Below are 18,905 nucleotides of genomic sequence, written 5' to 3' on the forward strand. Positions count from 1 at the left end.
CATGACTGGTAGTTGAAGACGGGATAAACCAGCTGAAATGGAGCCCAGGAAAATGAGTTGCAATAAGTTAGATAAATATAACCCTGTCGTGTCTCAACAGTGGGATTTTAGGGCCAGTTGGAAGACCAAATATTTTGGTGGTGTTTCTAGGCCTAAATGGGGAAAGAGAGAGAGAGCTTTAGATATGGCCATGCTGTTCTTCTGTTTACTTTCTTCTCTGTGTCTGCAAGCTTGCCTTAAAATATTGAAATCTTGTGTTTAATTTGAAAGCAGTTGAATGCAATTTAGAAAAGAAAAATTGCTACCTTTTCATAAAAATGCCCAAGGCAGAGTACAAAAGAGTATTGCAACTAGAAACAAACAAGAAGATAAGATATCAAAAGCAGCCTTTTAGAAGCCTGGAAGAGTGGAAATATGGCAAATTGGTGTCAGAATTAAGGAAGTTCTTAGATGAGCTTGTTCTAGAAGTTGCAGCAAGCTAGAGAGGAAGCCCTGGCCTCCTGGTAGTGATATGTCTGACATCTCTGGGGTGATGGAACTTGGAGCTGACACTTCCAGCTGATCTTAAAAGAACAGGGAGATATGTACGAGGGAACGCGTTCCCTAAGGTGTGCTGGGCCTAAGGATTCCAGTACCTACCATTAGTTAGCTGTCTTTGCAGCTGAGCAGTATTCCCCCTGTAGTCTGCCCTTGCCAAGAGGTCCTAAAAGGAATCACAGACATTGCCCAAAGGATCTAATCTGTGCTTCTTACCTATTTATTATATAGAGGCAACTTACTAATGACCTAACTTCTCATTTTTGTACTGAGTGGCGCTCTCTCTCTCTCTCTCTCTCTCTCTCTCTCTCTGTGTGTGTGTGTTGTTAAAACAAATAAAAATAGGAAAGCATTAATAAGTGGCTCTTCCAATGAAGGCTTGTTAGATACAGCCCCAAACAATCTGCATGCTTTTGAAAACTTTTTTAAAAAGTTTATTTACTAATCTCAAAGTTGCTTTTGATCATCTGAAGGCAGCCCTGTTCAGGGAAGTTTGATATGTGACATTTTAATGTATTTTTAATCTTTGTCGGAAGCTGCCCAGAGTGGCAGGGTACAAATAATAAATTATTATTATTATTATTATTATTATTATTATTATTATTATTATTAGTTTTATTTTGCATCGGTGCTCTCTGGCAATACAGAATCCTAGCTTCAAAAACTTAATAGCATCATGTGCTCTCTGGGCCAATCTTTCAAAAGCCTTTTTAAAAAAATAATAGCTTGTAATGAAACTACTCTGCTGGGGAGGCAATATTACTTAAACATAGTTTGGAAAAGCTTCGTGGTATTATTTATTCTGGGGAAGATGTAATCTTAATCCTGTGAATTGTACACAAGCTATTACCCAAATCGTTGTATGTCTGAAAGCTGTTTCGAAATGGCTTTACAGGTAATGGTGTGGAAAACAAACTTTGATGCCGCTGATTATGGCGACCTGCTGAAAACACGGAAATGCAATATGAATGTGAATGGCGCTGACTATGGTGATGCACTGAGAACACAGAGGTCCAGTATGAATGTGAATGGATCTTCCAACAGTGTGGTAAGTTGATGTCCTTGATGGTCATTCTAGATTTTTCGGCTCTCTGGTTATTCCACACTTTGGTAGAACCGATAGCTCTCAAGAAAGTCCATTACCAGAGTTCTAGTTTTCTGGGACAGATTATTTGTAATCCCGGTTGAGCTTCTCATTGCGTGTTGATGATAAAGAAAGCAAAGCCTGGCATTCAAGTCCAATAGCCCCATTATTACCCATCTGGTTACTGTGTAAGGCACTCCACTTCTTGCATTTTGTCAGTGGTCTCTTGGGCTGTTTCTGTTGCGGACTATAACATTTTGTTCTTTTTCATCCAGCTATTCTTTATATAAGCAAATTCTTCTCAAACTGCTCATATGCCAGATGTGCTTTCTGTTCTGACCTTGTGGCTCTCAAATTAGGAATTCATTCTAATTTGGGCATTGGTTCATCTCCCTCCCCCCACAGCAGATTTTTAATGCATTTTGAGGGGATGAGGGGGAGTAGGATAAACAATTTCCTTGGAACTTCTCTTAGGAGAAGTGATTAAATTAAATAGCTTACATCGTGCGCAATGTAATTCTTTGAGTATTTGTCATAAAAAGCAACTCCAGTGCTATTTTTCTAGAAAAAAAGGGTGCCAGAGCTCACCATAATAAGCCTTGTTCTCTTATAATGGCAATGGCAGGACTCAGTGCAGGAACTGAGTTCTGGCAAGTTCCGGCTGACAAAAAAGCCCTGAGCAAATTTCTATACATAGTGCAGTCTTTTATAAATGTCTGTTCAGAAGTTAACCCCACTAAGTAGAGCAGTACTTACTCCTAGCTAAGGTGCGCTATAGGATCATAGCCCAAACCTTTTTTTTTTTTTTTGAGAGGGCCAGTTATTGTTTTTATTATGTCATGCATTTTGAGTTTTGTGTTGTAAAACACCCTGTGATCTTTGGATGAGGAGCAGTATATAAATTTTATAAATAACAATACTATCCCGAGGCTTGTGGAAGAATGTCTTGAAGAATCAACCCAGAGTTTTGTAAGAGTTCTCTTTGTCTTTCTTGACTACTATTCCCTGTGCCTCTTAGAAGCCTACACCTATCCCTTGCTGCTATATCTTTTCTGTTTATCCTGTCTCTGTGGCCCCTGTAGGATAAAAAAGGTTCATCTTAAAAACAAAGCGAAAAAATTAACCAGGTTAGTAATCATGAGAGGTCTGAATACCTCTGAGCACATGATTTGGTTTTTTTTTTCTGGCTTTAGTCACTTTTGCAGTCCTCTTCTGGCCTGTATAACTCTAAACAGGTGTGGGTGAGTGTCGACTACCCTTCCCTCTTTGGCCTGTGCCTTCACAGGTACAGTTGCATGCATGAAGGATTCCATACAACCTGGAACCCCCAATTGTGTGTAAAGGGATACCAGGCACATCCCAGCTCCCATGTAGAGCAGCACAGGAGCTGCGATGCTTCAAGAGGTCTAATGCATGCCGTGCTCCTTACATAACCTCAGAATTGAATGGCTCTGATTTGTTACCCGTTTTTGTCTTTAAAGTATCAGAAAAAGAAACGAGGTCAAAAGGTTATGGCAGTGTTCAGTCATTCAAACGATTTAAGTGTTCTTCATATTAAAGACACATTCAAAAACTTATTTATTTATTAAACGAATGTTTTTGGATTTGGAGGAAATAAAAATGAAAGTGGTTAGACTTCCTGCCTCCCTCCCTCAACTTTTCCTAGACTGTGAATAAAAGGAGGAGGAAGGAGGAATCAATGATAATTGGCTCTCTGTCTTCAGTGGGGAACCTTCACTGGACTGCAGTCTCTTCTGTTCTTTGGCGGGGCGGGGGGAGCACCTCTGGGTCCACTGCTTATAATGAACACCACCCTGGTATGTATTCATTGAATGAGCAACGGAGAAAGTAGCAACAAAACGTTGCTGAGCAACCATGAAATTGCTTATATTTCTAAATGCAACTTGGAATTGTTGCCGTGCGCATTCTTTTATTTTTATGGTTGACCCAAGTTCCAAAAGACAGAATGCAACTTTTCTTTCCCCACACTAAACAGTTTTAAAATGGCACAAAATAAAACAAAACTATCAGGTGGCACAAATAACTCTAGAGTAGAGAATAGTGACATGGTGTGTATTGAAAGCTGAGGGTTTTTTTCTTTAAAGTGTTTTTTATCCCAGCTCCTCCAATATTTGAGGCAATTTTAATTAGTTTAGATTAGAATAATATGGCATAATCCTAAAAGAAGGACTTCATATTTGCAGAGCGCTTGTGAGCATCACCGTCATCATCTATTTATCATCCTCATCTATTTATTTATACCCCGCCTTTCTCCCTGACAAGGACTCATAAGAACAGCTAAAAACATTTTTTAATTCTTAAAAAAATATACACTAATAGAATTAAAAATTATAAGATCTATTAAATATGTACACATAATTACAGTAAAAACATTGCAGTACCAGCCCTTTTCATTAATAGCAGTCAGTTCCCAAAAGTCTGTTGGAATAAGGAAGTCCTTGTTGGCTGTTTGCAGTATGGTAGCGGTAGCGCTGCAGAGAGCTTGCTGGGGATACCATGCATTAAAAAAAAAAAAACTTAAACAAGGTTTTAATAAGAAAAACAAAAACTCCTTTTACACTAAATACATTAACAACCAAACCAGACCCAACCACCAACCCATCCCCCAGGGTAATGGGAGAGCTAGGTGCTGCTCCTTACACCCAAATGCTGACACACCTTAATCAAATACAACTCAGCAGCACCTGCTGTGTTTCACAGCTGTAAAGCTGGGTCTCGTTATCTTGCTCTGGCCCCTTAAAGACATACACATTGGGTGGAACAATGATGAACCTTTACATTTAAAGAAACCATTCAACAGTCCTCACTTCCTCATTAAGTAATTTGCTAGTTCTACTAAGCAGCACTTCCAAAATCAAAACCAGATTGTGCATTGTCTTTCATCATTGCTGAAAGAAATAGCTTATTTGGATTGTACAGTGCCTTCCTAATTTTGATGCTTATTATTTCTTTCTAATGTTTGTGGGCATACTTGACACGTTTTGTTTTGAGCTGAACCAGACTGTTGATGGGTTTGGCTTTCAGGTTTCAAGAAAGCTTTTGGAAGAATGTAGATTTATTGTCTGGTTGGATTATCTTCCGGTTACCTTGACTTTATCACCTTTTGCTTCTTATCATGCATTTTATAACTCTGCCAGTTTTCTACAAAAACTCATGCCCCAGAGGATCTGCTGCTCAGGGTTTTCTTTTTCTTAGGAGAGTTATTCCACTGGGTGTCACTCTTTACTCTTTTTCTGTGCAGCTAGGGATGAAATAATCCTTTACCCATATCTAAAATAACTACGGTAGTCTGATAGGTGAAAATATTTTTATTATGAGATGTAAGCATTCTTTAGTTTAAAAATGAAAATCTAATGTTTCTCTTTCTATTCCTAACTAGACTATCTGATGCATTAGACTAGCCATATACTTTCAGTTGTATACAATCTCCATAACTTTGGTTACTCTGAGTGAGAGTGGACTTTCTAGTTCATACCATGGCTACACAAATTCTGGGGAGGATAGGAATACAATTTGCTTTCTTTCTCTTGTTCGGAATTCCCCTAAATGTAAAACTGCAGAGAACTCAGTAAGGAAGAGTCGTATGTGTTTGATCTTTGTCATTTTACATGGGTTTGTATTTGAGAAATGCTAGCTGGAGAAAATAAACTTGAGCTGTGAAGCAGAAGGTCCCTGGTTCATATCTCACCTCTCCCATGAACTTGCTACAGTATGTAGTGCTAGGAGGGATTTCAGCCTCAATCTCCCCCAATTTGTGATATGGAAATTAGAACCTAATCATAAGATAACGTATAAAGTACTAAAACATTCAAAAGCAATATATAAATGCCAAGTAATTATTGTGGAATTTTATGTTTCTATGAAGGATGGCTGCTCTTTATAACCCAATAAATATGGACTGACACCATTGAAACAACTTGTGAATAAAGTTCAGCTTCTGCAGGCCCAGATAAGTTGCTGGACAAACAACCTTTTTTTTTTTGCAAACACTTGGCAGGAGCGAGCCAGCAGTAAATCACACTGAACAAGTTGGAGTTAACTCTTTGTTAACAAAAACAGGATCTGCACAGGACAGTGACTCGTCTGCGGCAGGTTGCCTCCATGAAGCAGTTGCTGAGCCTGAAGCTTCATGTCTTCCCACAGCTGCCTAAGTCCCCTCTTCGTCAGGGTTTTCTCCAAGACTTTGCCTCCCACTAAGCTAACCTCCTCCCTCTTCATTCCTCTCCTGGTTCTGGGAGACCAGTGGGAAGGGGAGCTTGTCACAGCAGGAGGGGGGAGACTCCCTTGCCTCTTCACGAGTGGGACTCATCTCTGCTTCTTGGCCTCCCTCCTCTCCTGCTTCAGCTTCTGCCCCAATTCTGGACTTCTCTCTGCCACAGACTCTCCCAGCTCACTAAGCCCTGTTACCTTTTCAGCTTCCGACACTTCCTCCCAGTCTTCTCCCTCTGAGCTTTCTTCACTTGGGGGTTCCCCAGCTGGTTCCTCCCACCATTCCTCTGTGTCCAACCAGTCTGTGACAACCCCCTTAGTTAGCAAGACTAGCCTGCTGCCTGGGAGTGTGATGTAAAGTAAAGGTAAAGGTACCCCTGCCCGTACGGGCCAGTCTTGACAGACTCTGGGGTTGTGCGCCCATCTCACTCAAGAGGCCGGGGGCCAGCGCTGTCCGAAGACACTTCCGGGTCACATGGCCAGCGTGACATCGCTGCTCTGGCGAGCCAGAGCCGCACACGGAAACGCCGTTTACCTTCCCGCTGGTAAGCGGTCCCTATTTATCTACTTGCACCCGGGGGTGCTTTCGAACTGCTAGGTTGGCAGGCGCTGGGACCGAGCAGCGGGAGCGCACCCCGCCGCGGGGATTCGAACCGCCAACCTTTCGATCGGCAAGCCCTAGGCGCTGAGGCTTTTACCCACAGCGCCACCCGCGTCCCTTGGGAGTGTGATAGTGATTTTCAAAAGAGGATTGCTTTTATTCTCCTCCCCAACCCACAGTAGTTGCAGCTCTCATCTAGTAGAAGCTATAAATTAGTCAATTGTGTTGTTGCCAATAATAGTCCCACAAACGGCTTGTCTCTCCTACCGTTCAGTGTTCTGTTCTTTTGAATATTTCCAGTACCTGTTAAGTAGGTACTTAGTATCAAATACCTTTGTTCTGTTGTGCTCTTCAAATTGTGCACAGGAACAATGAACTAAAATAGGATTATTCTCTGCACTTGTGTAATTATACAGTACCCCTTCTAAATAGTCCCTCTTTAGAATTTTGCATATTGGCTGCGAACAAGCCCTGAAAAATGTCTTGTGCTTAATTTTTCTTTCTGTGGCTTGATAACCATTGAGTGAGTGCCATTGTCTTCATGCACATGTATGTGTGTTTGCTCGGCTGAAAGGGTCTGAAGGCTCCAGCTTCCTTCATTAAAAAATAAAGTTAAAAACTAAGTTGTGAATGACGTTAAGTGGGTGCTAGGAATTAAGGACTTTGGCACTGATCTTAGGATGCTGTCTAGATAGTACCAAATATTGGTTTGCTAGCATTATTTGTCTGATCATCGGTACTGTGATTCTGAGGTGGGGGCTGATCTTCTTAAAAGGCTTGGGAAAGCCCCATTTGAACCTTGTGTAAACTATAGGTGTAATTATGGAGAACTTGAGTCAGTTTTACATGCCCTTCTTTAAATTTAGTTTTTTACCACAGGGCTAGAGAAACTCGTGATATGCTCCAATATGCAATCATTTTCAGGCTGAACTTCAGAATATCAGTTTGATTTTTTTTATTGGAAGGTTCTATTTTTATCCTATTTTTTAATCAGAGCAAGTTGAAAAATTCTTAAATGGAGCCATTTCACTTGGCCAATCTATGATTGCTTTTATTTTAGGTCATACCTTTTAAAGGTTTGTGTCCAGTAAGGTACAGATGAAATGGGTGGCACTGTGTTCTAAACCACTGAGTCTCTTGGGCTTGCCAATCAGAAGGTTAGCAGTTCAAATCCTCGCAACGGGATGAGCTCCCGTTGTTTGGTCCCAGCTCCTGCCAACTTAGTTTCGAAAGCACGCCAAAAATGCAAGTAGATAAATAGGTACCACTTCGGTGGGAAGGTAAACAGCGTTTCCATGCGCTGCTCTGGTTTCGCCAGAAGCGGCTTAGTCATTCTGGCTACATGACCTGGAAAAACTATCTGCAGAAGCAGACAAACGCTGGCTCCCTCGGCTCATCCCTCGTGATGAGCGCCGCAATCCCAGAATCTGCAACTGGACTTAATTGTCAGGGGTCCTTTACCTTTACCTTTAAGCTACAAATTATGTGAAGCCTCAAGGAAACTAAAGGAAGTGATGGTGGGGCTGTTGCCCATTATGGAGAAGCCAGGCTCCTTGCATTTAAGACCGTAATCCTGGATGGCCTTTCCTTCTACTCACAGTGCAGCTGCTTGCTAAGAAATGCTTACTAAACTCCCTGCTGTTCTATCACCCTCTTTTCCACAGTTCTAGTAAGGCAACTGAAATTATTCTTGAGGATCAAATTATGGGGAAAGCCACTTATTGTAGATCTTGAGGAGCAGCGGCTAATGTCACAACTCGTGAGAATAAGTGATGAAAGCGCTTAGTCTTCATTTTTTTGACTGCATTATTTGAAACAATCTTTCGGGGCAGAACCCCAGGTTTGGGGGCTGTCGAATTGGACATCAGGGCACTGCTTTGCACTGTGACATTGAGGTCAAGTGTGCAGTTCAAGTCAGCAGGTAGCTAACTTTTGAAAATCTGTCAGAGACAGAAGGGAATATTTAGGGTGCATCGAGTTTCACATCTCAGGTAATGCAGAATAACACAACCCTCTTGGATTCCTTGCTTGTAGAAACCAATGGATACTGGCAGTAGAGAGATTCAGAAATCTGGAATTTACAGACAAGAAAAGGTAAGTGAAACCAAACATCTCTGTAGGGTATTTTTCCTGTTACTGTGATGAGTAGAGGCAAGCCTTCACAAGTATTTTGACAGAGCTTTGTCACAGCCTCACTTATTGACTTTGACAGAAACACACTTTGTGAGCTGTGGAAAATGATAATCAAATGTCCGCTCTGAGCTGGTTCGCATGTAATGCTAAGACATGGTTTTAGCACTACCTACATAAGCTAGAATGAGATCAAGCAAAGCCTGAAAATTGCATATGGCCCCCTCTCTATCCTGCTACACAGCCAGAAGGAAGACTTATGTAGACTTTTTTTCAGCTTCCACAAATACTATCATTGTCTATGACCTAGACATAGTGGTTTAAAGCAAACTTCTCAAACAACCACATTATAACCCATGGCTTGAAGTTAGCCTGTATTGAAACTTCCATGGGTTTGTTTTGAACCATCATCTTTGCTTCAGATGCAACAAGAAGCCAGGATTTGTGGAAACTTGAAAGTAAACACTGTCAAAGTCTTCCCCTAGCATTGAGGAAAAGAGAGAAGAGGGGATTGTGCAAGACTGAGGCAGCACATGAGTCTTTGTAGCCCATGCATGTAGCTGAACTATGACTTAGCCTTCAGTGAGTTACGGATCTATGTGTGCTTGTAGTGAACATTAGAATACTTGAAGGGCAGGCTTCTGCCTGCAAGTGTGATTAATAAAATCTTAGAGGCCCTAGATGTCTCCTTTGCTGCAGGAATAAATCTCCTGTTATGGTGGAAACAGTGCAAATGCTCTTCTTCCCTTTTGTGGGAAATAGCCCTATGCTAGGATTTGAACCTGCATTTTTCCAAATTCCACATTCGTTGTAGATGGACTCTCCTGGCCTGTGCACTTGACAAGAAACACTGAGGAATTATTGAAAGAGAATGTTGTATGTGGATTGAGCTAGAAAGGATGGCCAAGTATCCAGTAGGCTAGGAAAAGACTGTGCTGTTATTTAATAAACACACACTTTACATTGTATTTTGAGTTATATTCATCTAAAGGTGCAAAATATCAACTGAAGTGCCTTGGGGTGTGAGAAATGTTCCTCCCCTGACATCAAATTGAGGAGCCAAGGGCTTCTAAATTTCTTGATGAGTATAAAAATATCAGTTGTCTGCTCTTTCTTTTGATTCTCTGGTTATATTTCACTTTTATACAGTCATACCTCGTGTTGCGTTAGGTTCATGTTGGATCTTTCCAGCTTGCGAACGCAGCAAACCCGGAAGTGTATACTTTCGGGTTTTGCTGTGCGCGCACAAGTGGCACTTTACTTATGGACTTTTTGGGGTGCGAACGGCACCCTGGAATGGATCAAGTCGGTAACTAGAGGTACCACTATACTTACTTTAATTATAAGATAAATGCTGCACTGGGAAAGGGGTGGGTGGGGATGGCTTACAGGCAGAATGTCTGTGTTGCTGATCACTACTAAGTAGCTTTCATGGCCACCATGCACAAATTGGAAGGTGTCAGCAGTACAGTGACTTGAGCAGTCTCCCTTCTCCGAATTTCTGATGCACATGATCCTTAACTGTGTATTTCACTTGAGCTGATGTCTCTCTCCACTAGTCTCCACCTACCCACTCCGCCAATTTTCATTGAATATGGTAAGCAATGTTTTTTTTCATCCTCTAGCAATCAGAGATGGATTTTGCAGAAGTTCCAGATAAACATATTCAAGAAACTGAAACAGCAGAATCCGCCAGAAGACAACATGAACAAATTGACGAGGCTGGTCTTGCCAGCACCCTCCAGCATATTGTGGGACAGCTGGATGTTCTCACTCAGGTATGCAATACTTTCAGGAGTCTCTATGAAACCTTGAATAGGGTCATAAAACTTCTACATTTCCTCCCATTATTTGTTGATAGAGCAGGTATTAAAAGGAATTACCCTATTTTTTGCTCTATAAGACTCACTTTTTCTCTCCTAAAAAGTAAGGGGAAATGTGTGTGCGTCTTATGGAGCGAATGCAGGCTGCGCAGCTATCCCAGAAGCCAGAACAGCAAGAGGGATCGCTGCTTTCGCTGCGCAGCGATCCCTCTTGCTGTTCTGGCTTCTGGGATTCAGAATATTTTGTTTCTTATTTTCCTCCTCCAAAAACTAGGTGCGTCTTATGGTCTGGTGCGTCTTATAGAGCGAAAAATACGGTACTACTTGAGACTTTTCCTTGAAATGGATGCCTTGAAATGGAATATCCCAAAATATATTCTCAACCGATTCTTCTTTTATGTATCTTAAATCCTTTTCTACTTGTCTAGTCCGCAAATAAAGAGAGGAAATGTTGTATCTTATATATTTTTTTAAAATGATATTTATTCAAAATTTCATCAATACATAAACAAAAACAAGAAAAACAGAAAAATACAGCAAAAAAGAAAACAAAAAGAAAAAACCAAAAAAGAAAAAAGAAAAATACAAATCTCAGATTACAACTTTTCATTTGCTTATTTCTTGAACCTCCTCACACCTCCCTTTTTGTATTCTAGTTTAATTCTTTGTTGCAGCAAATTCTTCCCATGTTTCTCAATTTTAATTTAAATGATTAATCTTCACAATCTATCTTATTTATTAATTCAACATAACCTTTCCATCTTTTAATATAATCTGTTATTCAATTTACCTTAATCTCTTTAACCATATCTTATCTTAAAAATCTTAAAATTTCAAAGTTTACATCATATTCATTCATATCTCCTTAAATCATTTCTACTAAAGCCAATTTAGTTCCTTTCCAGCATGTTCCCTGATATTTCATTAATGTTACACTAATTCCAAAATTAACAAAAAAAATTCCCTTGATATCTCTAATTTTTATCCAACGTCCCTTCTTCCTGGTTTCGGGTCATGTCAGTCCTTTCTGTCCATTACATCCAGTCCATCAATCTGGTGTTCTTATATCCGAGGCCCTTAAATCTCCTCTCGGCCGCCTCTGCACATTTTCTTGTCCTTGTTTGTGCTTGTGCACTTCTTTGTCTATTATTGGTTTCTTGGGGAGTGGGTCTCCAGAGGGTTCCATCCGGTAATAATTTCCATTTTCCTTCGTCAGACTGGCCCCTTCCCCCCAGTCCCACTCCCCGTCGTCATCTTTGTAATCCAAAAAGTATTTATCCAAAAGATAGTTGTTCACCTGTTTCATAGTCCCACTAGAGTTAAGAGCTTCCTTAACTTCAAACACTTCCCAGCACTCTCCAAGTTCAATCTTCTAACGCAGTGGCTTTTGTTCCTGCAGGACTTTGGATCTCTCCATTTGTGTTGTTTGAGGAGTAATCTCTGCCTCTTCCTTCTTCATCTGCCCTTGGGCTTGCCTTGTCAAACCAGATTCTTGAGTTGGTCGCTGTATAACTTCTTTATCCTTATTCCCTGTTAAATCATATTCACTGGCCACAGCACTCATCAAGTCCAATTTTGCATGCATCAAGTTCATTTTCTCATGCAGCTGCTCCAGCAAGGCATTTGTCATGCCAAGGGCAGACAAACCTTCCTTCCAACACATTTCTATTCAAGGTCAAACGGCTGGTCCCACGATCCAAATCTCGCAGTTGTAGAGTCCAAGTAAGCTGCAACAACAAACTGACAGGCTCCCTCTAGGGACACAATTTCTATTTGTATCCATTTTTAAAATGTATCCAACAAAGGAAATTACTTTCGATTTCAAATCCTTTCGATTTTCAAATACTTTGTATCTTTAAAATACAGAAATGCAGAAGGTAGTGTTGAAGTTAATTTGTTTCTCTCTCTTTTTTTAAAAAACTATCTGTCAAAGCACTTTCAATCAATGGACGTCTCAAACAATTTCTGTCCCGACACCCCGTCCCCAGGTTTGGGACGATGGAAACTTAAATTCCTTTACTCTCCTCCTGCAGGATTAAACAGTCCAATTCCCCCCCCCTTTTCTCCTGCTTCCAAGGGGGTTTTATTGGTTGTGGATGCAGGAAATTTCCAACTTTAAAGCAATTTTCCAGGCTATTAGGTTGCAAGGTCTTTGCTTCAGTCTATATACAAAAAGCGGAAGGCGGACTTCCTGTTTAAACCTTCCCGCTTGTGTCTAATTCATAAATTTTACAAATTTCTTGATCCAATTCTCCGTTTTTACTCACAGGTACTTGATTTAGAGTCCAAATGTCATCAGGGAAAAGTCAGCGCTCTCCGGCGATGGCTGCGCGGCTTCCCTCCATGGAAATAGCGATTGGTTCGCAGCACCGTGCTGCTCACCCCACTTCACTCCGGAGCCCCGAAAAGGGGTTTCCTCGTGAGTAGGGGAGGCGCTCTTGGGGCTCTGCTGAACCCCACGTTCCCAGGCTTCTCCGCCTGGGATTTCTAGCGGGCCCCCGCCTTCGCCGCGGTGGGAAGACCCAATTTCCACAGAGCCCGTTCCTCCGATCGGAGGAACTCCGCCATTCGTCGTTGGCGCTAACCCGGAAGTCGGAAATGTTGTATCTTATAATTCAGCATGTGTGTGCTTCCTATCAGCCCAAGTTTTATTTGATTTAGCATTGGGGCCAAATGGTGAGGCATGGCCTATGAGACCCTAGGAATAGTGTTCATGGCAAACCAAACATTTGTACTGAACTTTACAAATGACAGCTTGTGTGTTTTCTCCTATAAGGGCATTATCTTAGTAAAGGAAAAAAACGTCATGTGTGGCTGGCCCCATTTGGAAGGTTGCGAGGCATGGATTTGTAGTATCACCAGCTTCCTCTAAATTATAAAATGGGATATTGTGCTCAGAATAGTTTCTCTCTTTGGCAGACAAAGACTCTCCGCTTCTAGTTGTCATTGGTATGCAGCTAGCTTTATTCTAATTCCGTTGCTTTATTTGAATTCTGCATCTGGGGAGGTCTATTCAATACTCAAAACATAGAACGCACAGTTCTTCAAAAATGAACTCAGTTCATGTTTATTGTGTGTTTAATTGTGGTGCTTTTGTGTTGTGAGCTTTGCACCAGGATGGCAGGATAGAATTTTTTTAAAAATTAAGATTCACTGGCCTATTCTCAAACCACTGCGGTGGACGACTCCAGTTGCGGCCAGTGGCGATACTGTGGAATAGTCTGCTTCCTACTGAGACAAAAGTGTCAAGTGGCGTTTCTGTGTACATGAGAACAGCAGGACTGTTTTTATTCTGTTAAGTAGCTTCCATCTGCCAGACACTAATTATTTAGGAATGATGAGGCTGGAGTGGTATTACATCCTGCACAGCAAGGTGTTCATATGCAGCCTTGCTTCTTTTTGCACTTTAGCTGAAGTGTTCATTTTGTCAGCAGCCTCTGCCTTGTTCTAGCTTGCTGAATGGGCGCTCCCTGACAAGTCAAGCATATATCTCAAACCCCACAGCGATTGAGCGAGTTGGTGGAAGATTACATTAAAGAGACTTAAGTCCACCCCGGTCCTGGCCTCTGCAATTGCTAAATACAGTAGCATTATCATGAGATCTTTCTTGCTTGGAGTTATCAACCAGGAGGCTTGTCCAGATAAAGTTTCCTGGAAGAATGCGGAACTGGAAATTCAGTGGCCCAGAGATTACAGTTGAGTGTTTCCAAGTGGTTATAGTCCTTGGCCAGCTTGCTAGTGCTGCTGCTACCAGGGAAGCCTGCCAGAGGAGCCCTCTGTTGAGCATTCCTGGCAGTAGCAGCACTCCAGGAAAACAACATGATGTTGGGGGAACATTGTGGGAAACTAAAATGGCAGATCCCAGTTGCTCAGACTGTATTTGTGACAGCAGTTTGAAACGGCTATTGTCCCACCTTGCCTTTATAAAAAAGAACAAGGCTGCTGATGCCAGGGAATTGACTTTAGACAAACAGAAGTTGATAGGTAGGGGTGTTTGTGTGTGGCATCTCAGAGTAACAGTACTTCCTTCTGGCAGGTTAATGTAGCAGAATGGTTCCCTTCTAATTGAACGTCTTGTTTCTTGGGTCATGTTCTAACCACCGGCAGCCGCTAGGGCATTGGAATTGTTAGTTATGATCTGGAAGTCTCCAGTTCAGACCTTAGCTCAGCCTCTCCCCTCTCCATTCTGTAATACAGGGATGATATTATTGGCCTACCGTACAGGGTGTTTCTGATGATTACTGAGAGTGTGTATGATACAATGCTTGAAGGAAGTGTTGTATAAATACTAAACGTACTGGGTAAATGATCTTTCACACTTCTTTTACAGTTCCTTCATCAGTACTTACAACGGCATTAAATGTGAATATATAGGCCTCAACTTGTATTCTGTTTTGAACCTTTAAAAACCATATTAACTGCACAAATTCACACCTGGTACTTATCGGAGATTTCTTACTATGGCATTCCTTTGGACAGTGCCATAAAAGAACCAGCAGAGGGCCCTAATACCCAACACGCTGTACTGAAAGATATATGTTTAGCTTTATATACATGTGCCTTCTACATTTGAACTTCAGGGTCAGGTCCTAATATGATTGCTTTAAATATGTGCCTTTCTCATCCATAAGAGGCTTCAGATGGATTAAGGAGGCTGTTATTGCTGGATGCCTTAATTGGTCCTCTAATATTACATATCTGCAAACATCATTCAGCTCATCTTGCAAAATATTCTTCCCCCAGGCTTTACAACACACAATGAAGTAGCAGTTTGCTATCTATTGAAGGGTGACAGCGGCCAGTTTTAGGTTGTATATGACTGGTGATTCTTTGGCTTATAATACTTTCACTGTATAGAGATACCTGTAAAAACCAGTTGTCAGCATCCTGTGACCAAGAAACGGAACCCAGGGAATGGCTAGGCAGATCTGGGTTGATCCTCACTTGCTCCCATTCTTCTGCTTTAAGTCTGTGTGGGGCACACTTAAGAGGAGGCAAGCTCTCCTGTCAATCCAAGTACCAGGATTGCTGACAAGCTAGACCCAAGGCTAGCTAGCCCTATTACCACCCCAAGGTTGTCTCTCAGTGTTTAATAATTTCTTTTTTAAAAAATCTTTAATTTTTTTTTATTACTCTTGCTTTTCTGTCATAGAACTGAATTGCTAGCATTCATTCCTATGGGACAGATTAGAGCACCACATGGAATGTTGCAGGGGGAGGAAGAACCTGCCAGTCACTCCTGATGTGGCTGGAGTGGCCTCCACGATGGTGAGCCCGTGGAAAGGGAGCCCACCCTCCTTCCCAGGTCACTCAGTAATTATAGGGTTCTCTCCTCGCCCCACCCTGGCCAGAGAAATTACCTCCCCATGCCAGACAAAAATCCCAAGATTTGACAGCTCAGTTGGTAGAGCATGAGGCTCTGAATTTCAGGGTCGTGGGTTCAAGCCCCACGTTGGGCAAAAGGTTCCTGCATTGCAGGGGGTTGGACTAGATGACCCTCATGGTCCCTTCCAGCTCTAGGAGTTCTAGGATTCTATGAAAGGGCGTGACCTTTCATCCCAGGAAACACAATTCCTGATTGGGGAATGGGGGTATATCTGTTGTTGGCTTTGTCGTCTTGAGGGCTGGAAGCTATATTTGCTTGGGGAACGAGGACACCAGCCCTGTTTTCACCTCTTGCTGTGCCTGATGCTGTAATGTCAATGAATGGGAGTGTACAGGTTGGGTGTGTGGTGGGGGAATTCTCCCTGCCTTCCCTGTGGCTCAAACCCAGTGGTCCTTTAGTTAGTGTACAGTAAAAGCCAGACATTCTTTCACACAGTGGCTTTTTTCAGCGGGACAGTATTATGGCAAATCCTTTTAATTAAGGTTATTTTTCTCAGTCGGGAATTAATTGTGGCATGAAATAGTGGAGAGCAGCAGGGAAATGATCTGCAGGGAAATAATTACCTCCCCCAGATCACCCCCCCCAAAAAAGTCTGCGTCTAAAATTGAAAATAACAAGCTGCTTTGCTCCCATGTTGTGCCAGCATCCTACATCTCAAAAGTAGACATTTTAAGTTCTGTTTGTTTGTTTGTGTGATTGTTATTATTCTCTTTGGAAGGCTGTTTGGTAAGGCAGCAAAACAGTCCGCAATGCATAAATAGAAGATGTGCTACACACCCTGATCCTGGGCATATTTGCTTAGAGAAAAGTCCCACCGAGTTCAGCTTTGTCCCAGGTGGTAGGTTTGCATGCTAAGGTCTTCCAACACCTTTCAGCTGTTGCCTTTCTCCTTTCGCAGACTGTTTCCATTCTAGAACAAAGATTAACATTAACTGAAGACAAGCTGAAGGAGTGCCTTGAGAATCAACAGAAGATTGCTCAAAGTAAATCCAACTGAGTTTGCTGGGGAACTGACGGCAGCCAGCATTGTGTGTGTGTGCACATTCTCAGCATATATTGCGTGACTAATTTGTAAAGTGAAAACATTTCCTATTTTATTAGAATGAATTGTACAGCTTAATAGTGTCTGTAAATATATACTTTTTTTCATATTAAACTTTCTTACTAACGATGGTAATTTGTGATGCTTGGCTTTACTACCCCGATTCGCATTTCCAGGTGTTGAGGAGTTGTTCATTTTTAAAGTAACACTGGCTTTGCTTCTCAGAGCAGCTCTGCTAAGAATTAAGACAGCCTCGTTTTGGAAATGACAAGCTTCTGGAACCTTTGTCGTAGACTTCTTGAAATAGTGTGTGTTTGTGTGTGCATCTGAGAAGAGTGTGGGAGTTTCCCTTCAGACACAGATTTCCTAAAGCACTAGAGGAAGAGGAGGAAGAGGACTCCGCTCCAAATGTTCTGCAAGCATTTCAAGCAGAAATGTGACTCACTTCTGGGAGATACTGCTAAAAAGCTTCCTCTTAAAATTTGAATGTTACCTGCACAAAGCAGTCCTGCTATGTAGGATCTTTATACATCTCTTACAGTTCATTGAAGCAGAAAATAACACATGAAGCACTCAGAGTCAGATCCAGAATGGTTTCCATTTTTTTTTTAACATTAGCTAAGTAATGTCAGATGCCTTGTCTATTTTTCTACATGTGCATTTGTGTAGTCTGTGCCAGCTTTGCATGCATGTTCATGATCATAGATTTCTTTTGCCATGAGTATACTTATATTCCTGGTGGATAATTCCCCCCCCCCCATCACCTTTGCATACATTAGAACTGTGGCGTGGGAGACCTAGCAGTGCAGCTTTTTTGCATAGTGCAAGGAGGACACAAAAAACCCTGGGTCATGTGAAAGGAGTCCCAAGACATGGCTCCCTGCCAGATTATTGTTGCCCCTCCTAGAAGTTGGGGCAAAGCTGGCATAGGAAGGAGCCTGATGGTGAATTTCATTCGTGTGATCCTTGGTGTCTGATGGTTACCTAAGCAGAACAGGAAGGGACTACTCAGCGGTTTCACTGTTACTATAAAGGTAATCTATGTAGGGTTATTTGCTCCTCATCTTAGCTTTGGGACCTTTAAGTGTTGCCGGTTTCAAAGACTGTCCTACACTGATTCCGTTCATTTTATCCCAACCCCCACCTGATCTTGTGGATAGAAATTCAAATCTCCCACTCACACACTTTATATTTCCTTGAACCATATCTCTTCTCCGCATCCCTTTCCATGGAAGCCTGTATCGGCCTGTGTTTTGCTGAAACCTTCAAAGTTGGACATTACCATTTCCACGTGGGAGGATATTTTAAAAATCCAATTCCATTAAAAAAACCCCACACACCTCCTTTCATTAGACTGTATTCCCACCATCTCAGAAAGTCTGTTAAGAAACTACAGGTTATTTTGCTTCCTGGCTTGAAATAAAAAAGGGGAGGGAGAAGATTTGTTCCCTGCTTGGTTTTTGAAAGCCATTTTTGTTGTTGTGTTGTTTTGGAAACACTTTACCCAGGGGTTTCTTGCCCATTGCGGGAAGCGGGTCAAGGAGGAAGCAGGGGTGGTTTGGGACTGCATGAGTTCCAGATGTGAGAATAACTTGGCATCTTCCCATGGCAAATGCGTTTTGCCCTCTGTACGTTTATAACGACAACGAGGAAAGGGCTCGAGTGAGTTAGGCTTTCTCCTTTGCCATTTGCATAATGTGCAAAAAGCCGCCTTGCTTGCAGGAGTGGTTTTCGCATCTTTCCCTCTGGAGTTCCCTGTATGGAAACACCTTTTTGCAATGCAGTCCTGTGTGCTTGGGATCCTTGTTTGGGGGGGGGGGGGAGAGAGAGCAAGTATGTACTGCAGCAGAACTTTTAAACAGAATGTTCTTATCCAGGGGAGCTATAAATACACTCTCACTCCTTGTATTTAGCTCTTCTTCCTGACAATGAAACATCTGTTGTGATCATCTTGCAGAAAACGGCTGGTGCAGGAAGCAGTGGAATAGATGGTTGAGGGGGTGTATGTTGCAAATTCCAGGGTTAAACGTTCCAAAGGTTGAGAGCGGATCGTTTAAGGGAATTGCTCTGGG

The 18,905-nt window shown here is 41.9% G+C and overlaps 1 protein-coding gene across 3 annotated transcripts in view; it reads left to right on the top strand.

The window, feature by feature from the left end:
- POC1A (POC1 centriolar protein A) overlaps positions 1-16,824 on the top strand; it is a 38,097-nt gene extending 21,273 nt beyond the window's left edge. For all 3 annotated transcript variants that reach the window (XM_053377543.1, XM_053377544.1, XM_053377545.1), the window contains 4 exons: positions 1,433-1,585; positions 8,487-8,546; positions 10,208-10,360; positions 16,690-16,824. In XM_053377543.1, the coding sequence (XP_053233518.1) occupies positions 1,433-1,585; positions 8,487-8,546; positions 10,208-10,360; positions 16,690-16,788 (465 nt within the window). In that variant the 3' untranslated portion in view covers positions 16,789-16,824. The remainder of the gene's footprint in view (positions 1-1,432; positions 1,586-8,486; positions 8,547-10,207; positions 10,361-16,689) is intronic.
- The last annotated feature ends 2,081 nt before the right edge of the window (positions 16,825-18,905 follow it).

This window comes from Podarcis raffonei, chromosome 2 (assembly GCF_027172205.1).
Source record: "Podarcis raffonei isolate rPodRaf1 chromosome 2, rPodRaf1.pri, whole genome shotgun sequence".
Lineage (NCBI taxonomy): Eukaryota > Metazoa > Chordata > Lepidosauria > Squamata > Lacertidae > Podarcis > Podarcis raffonei.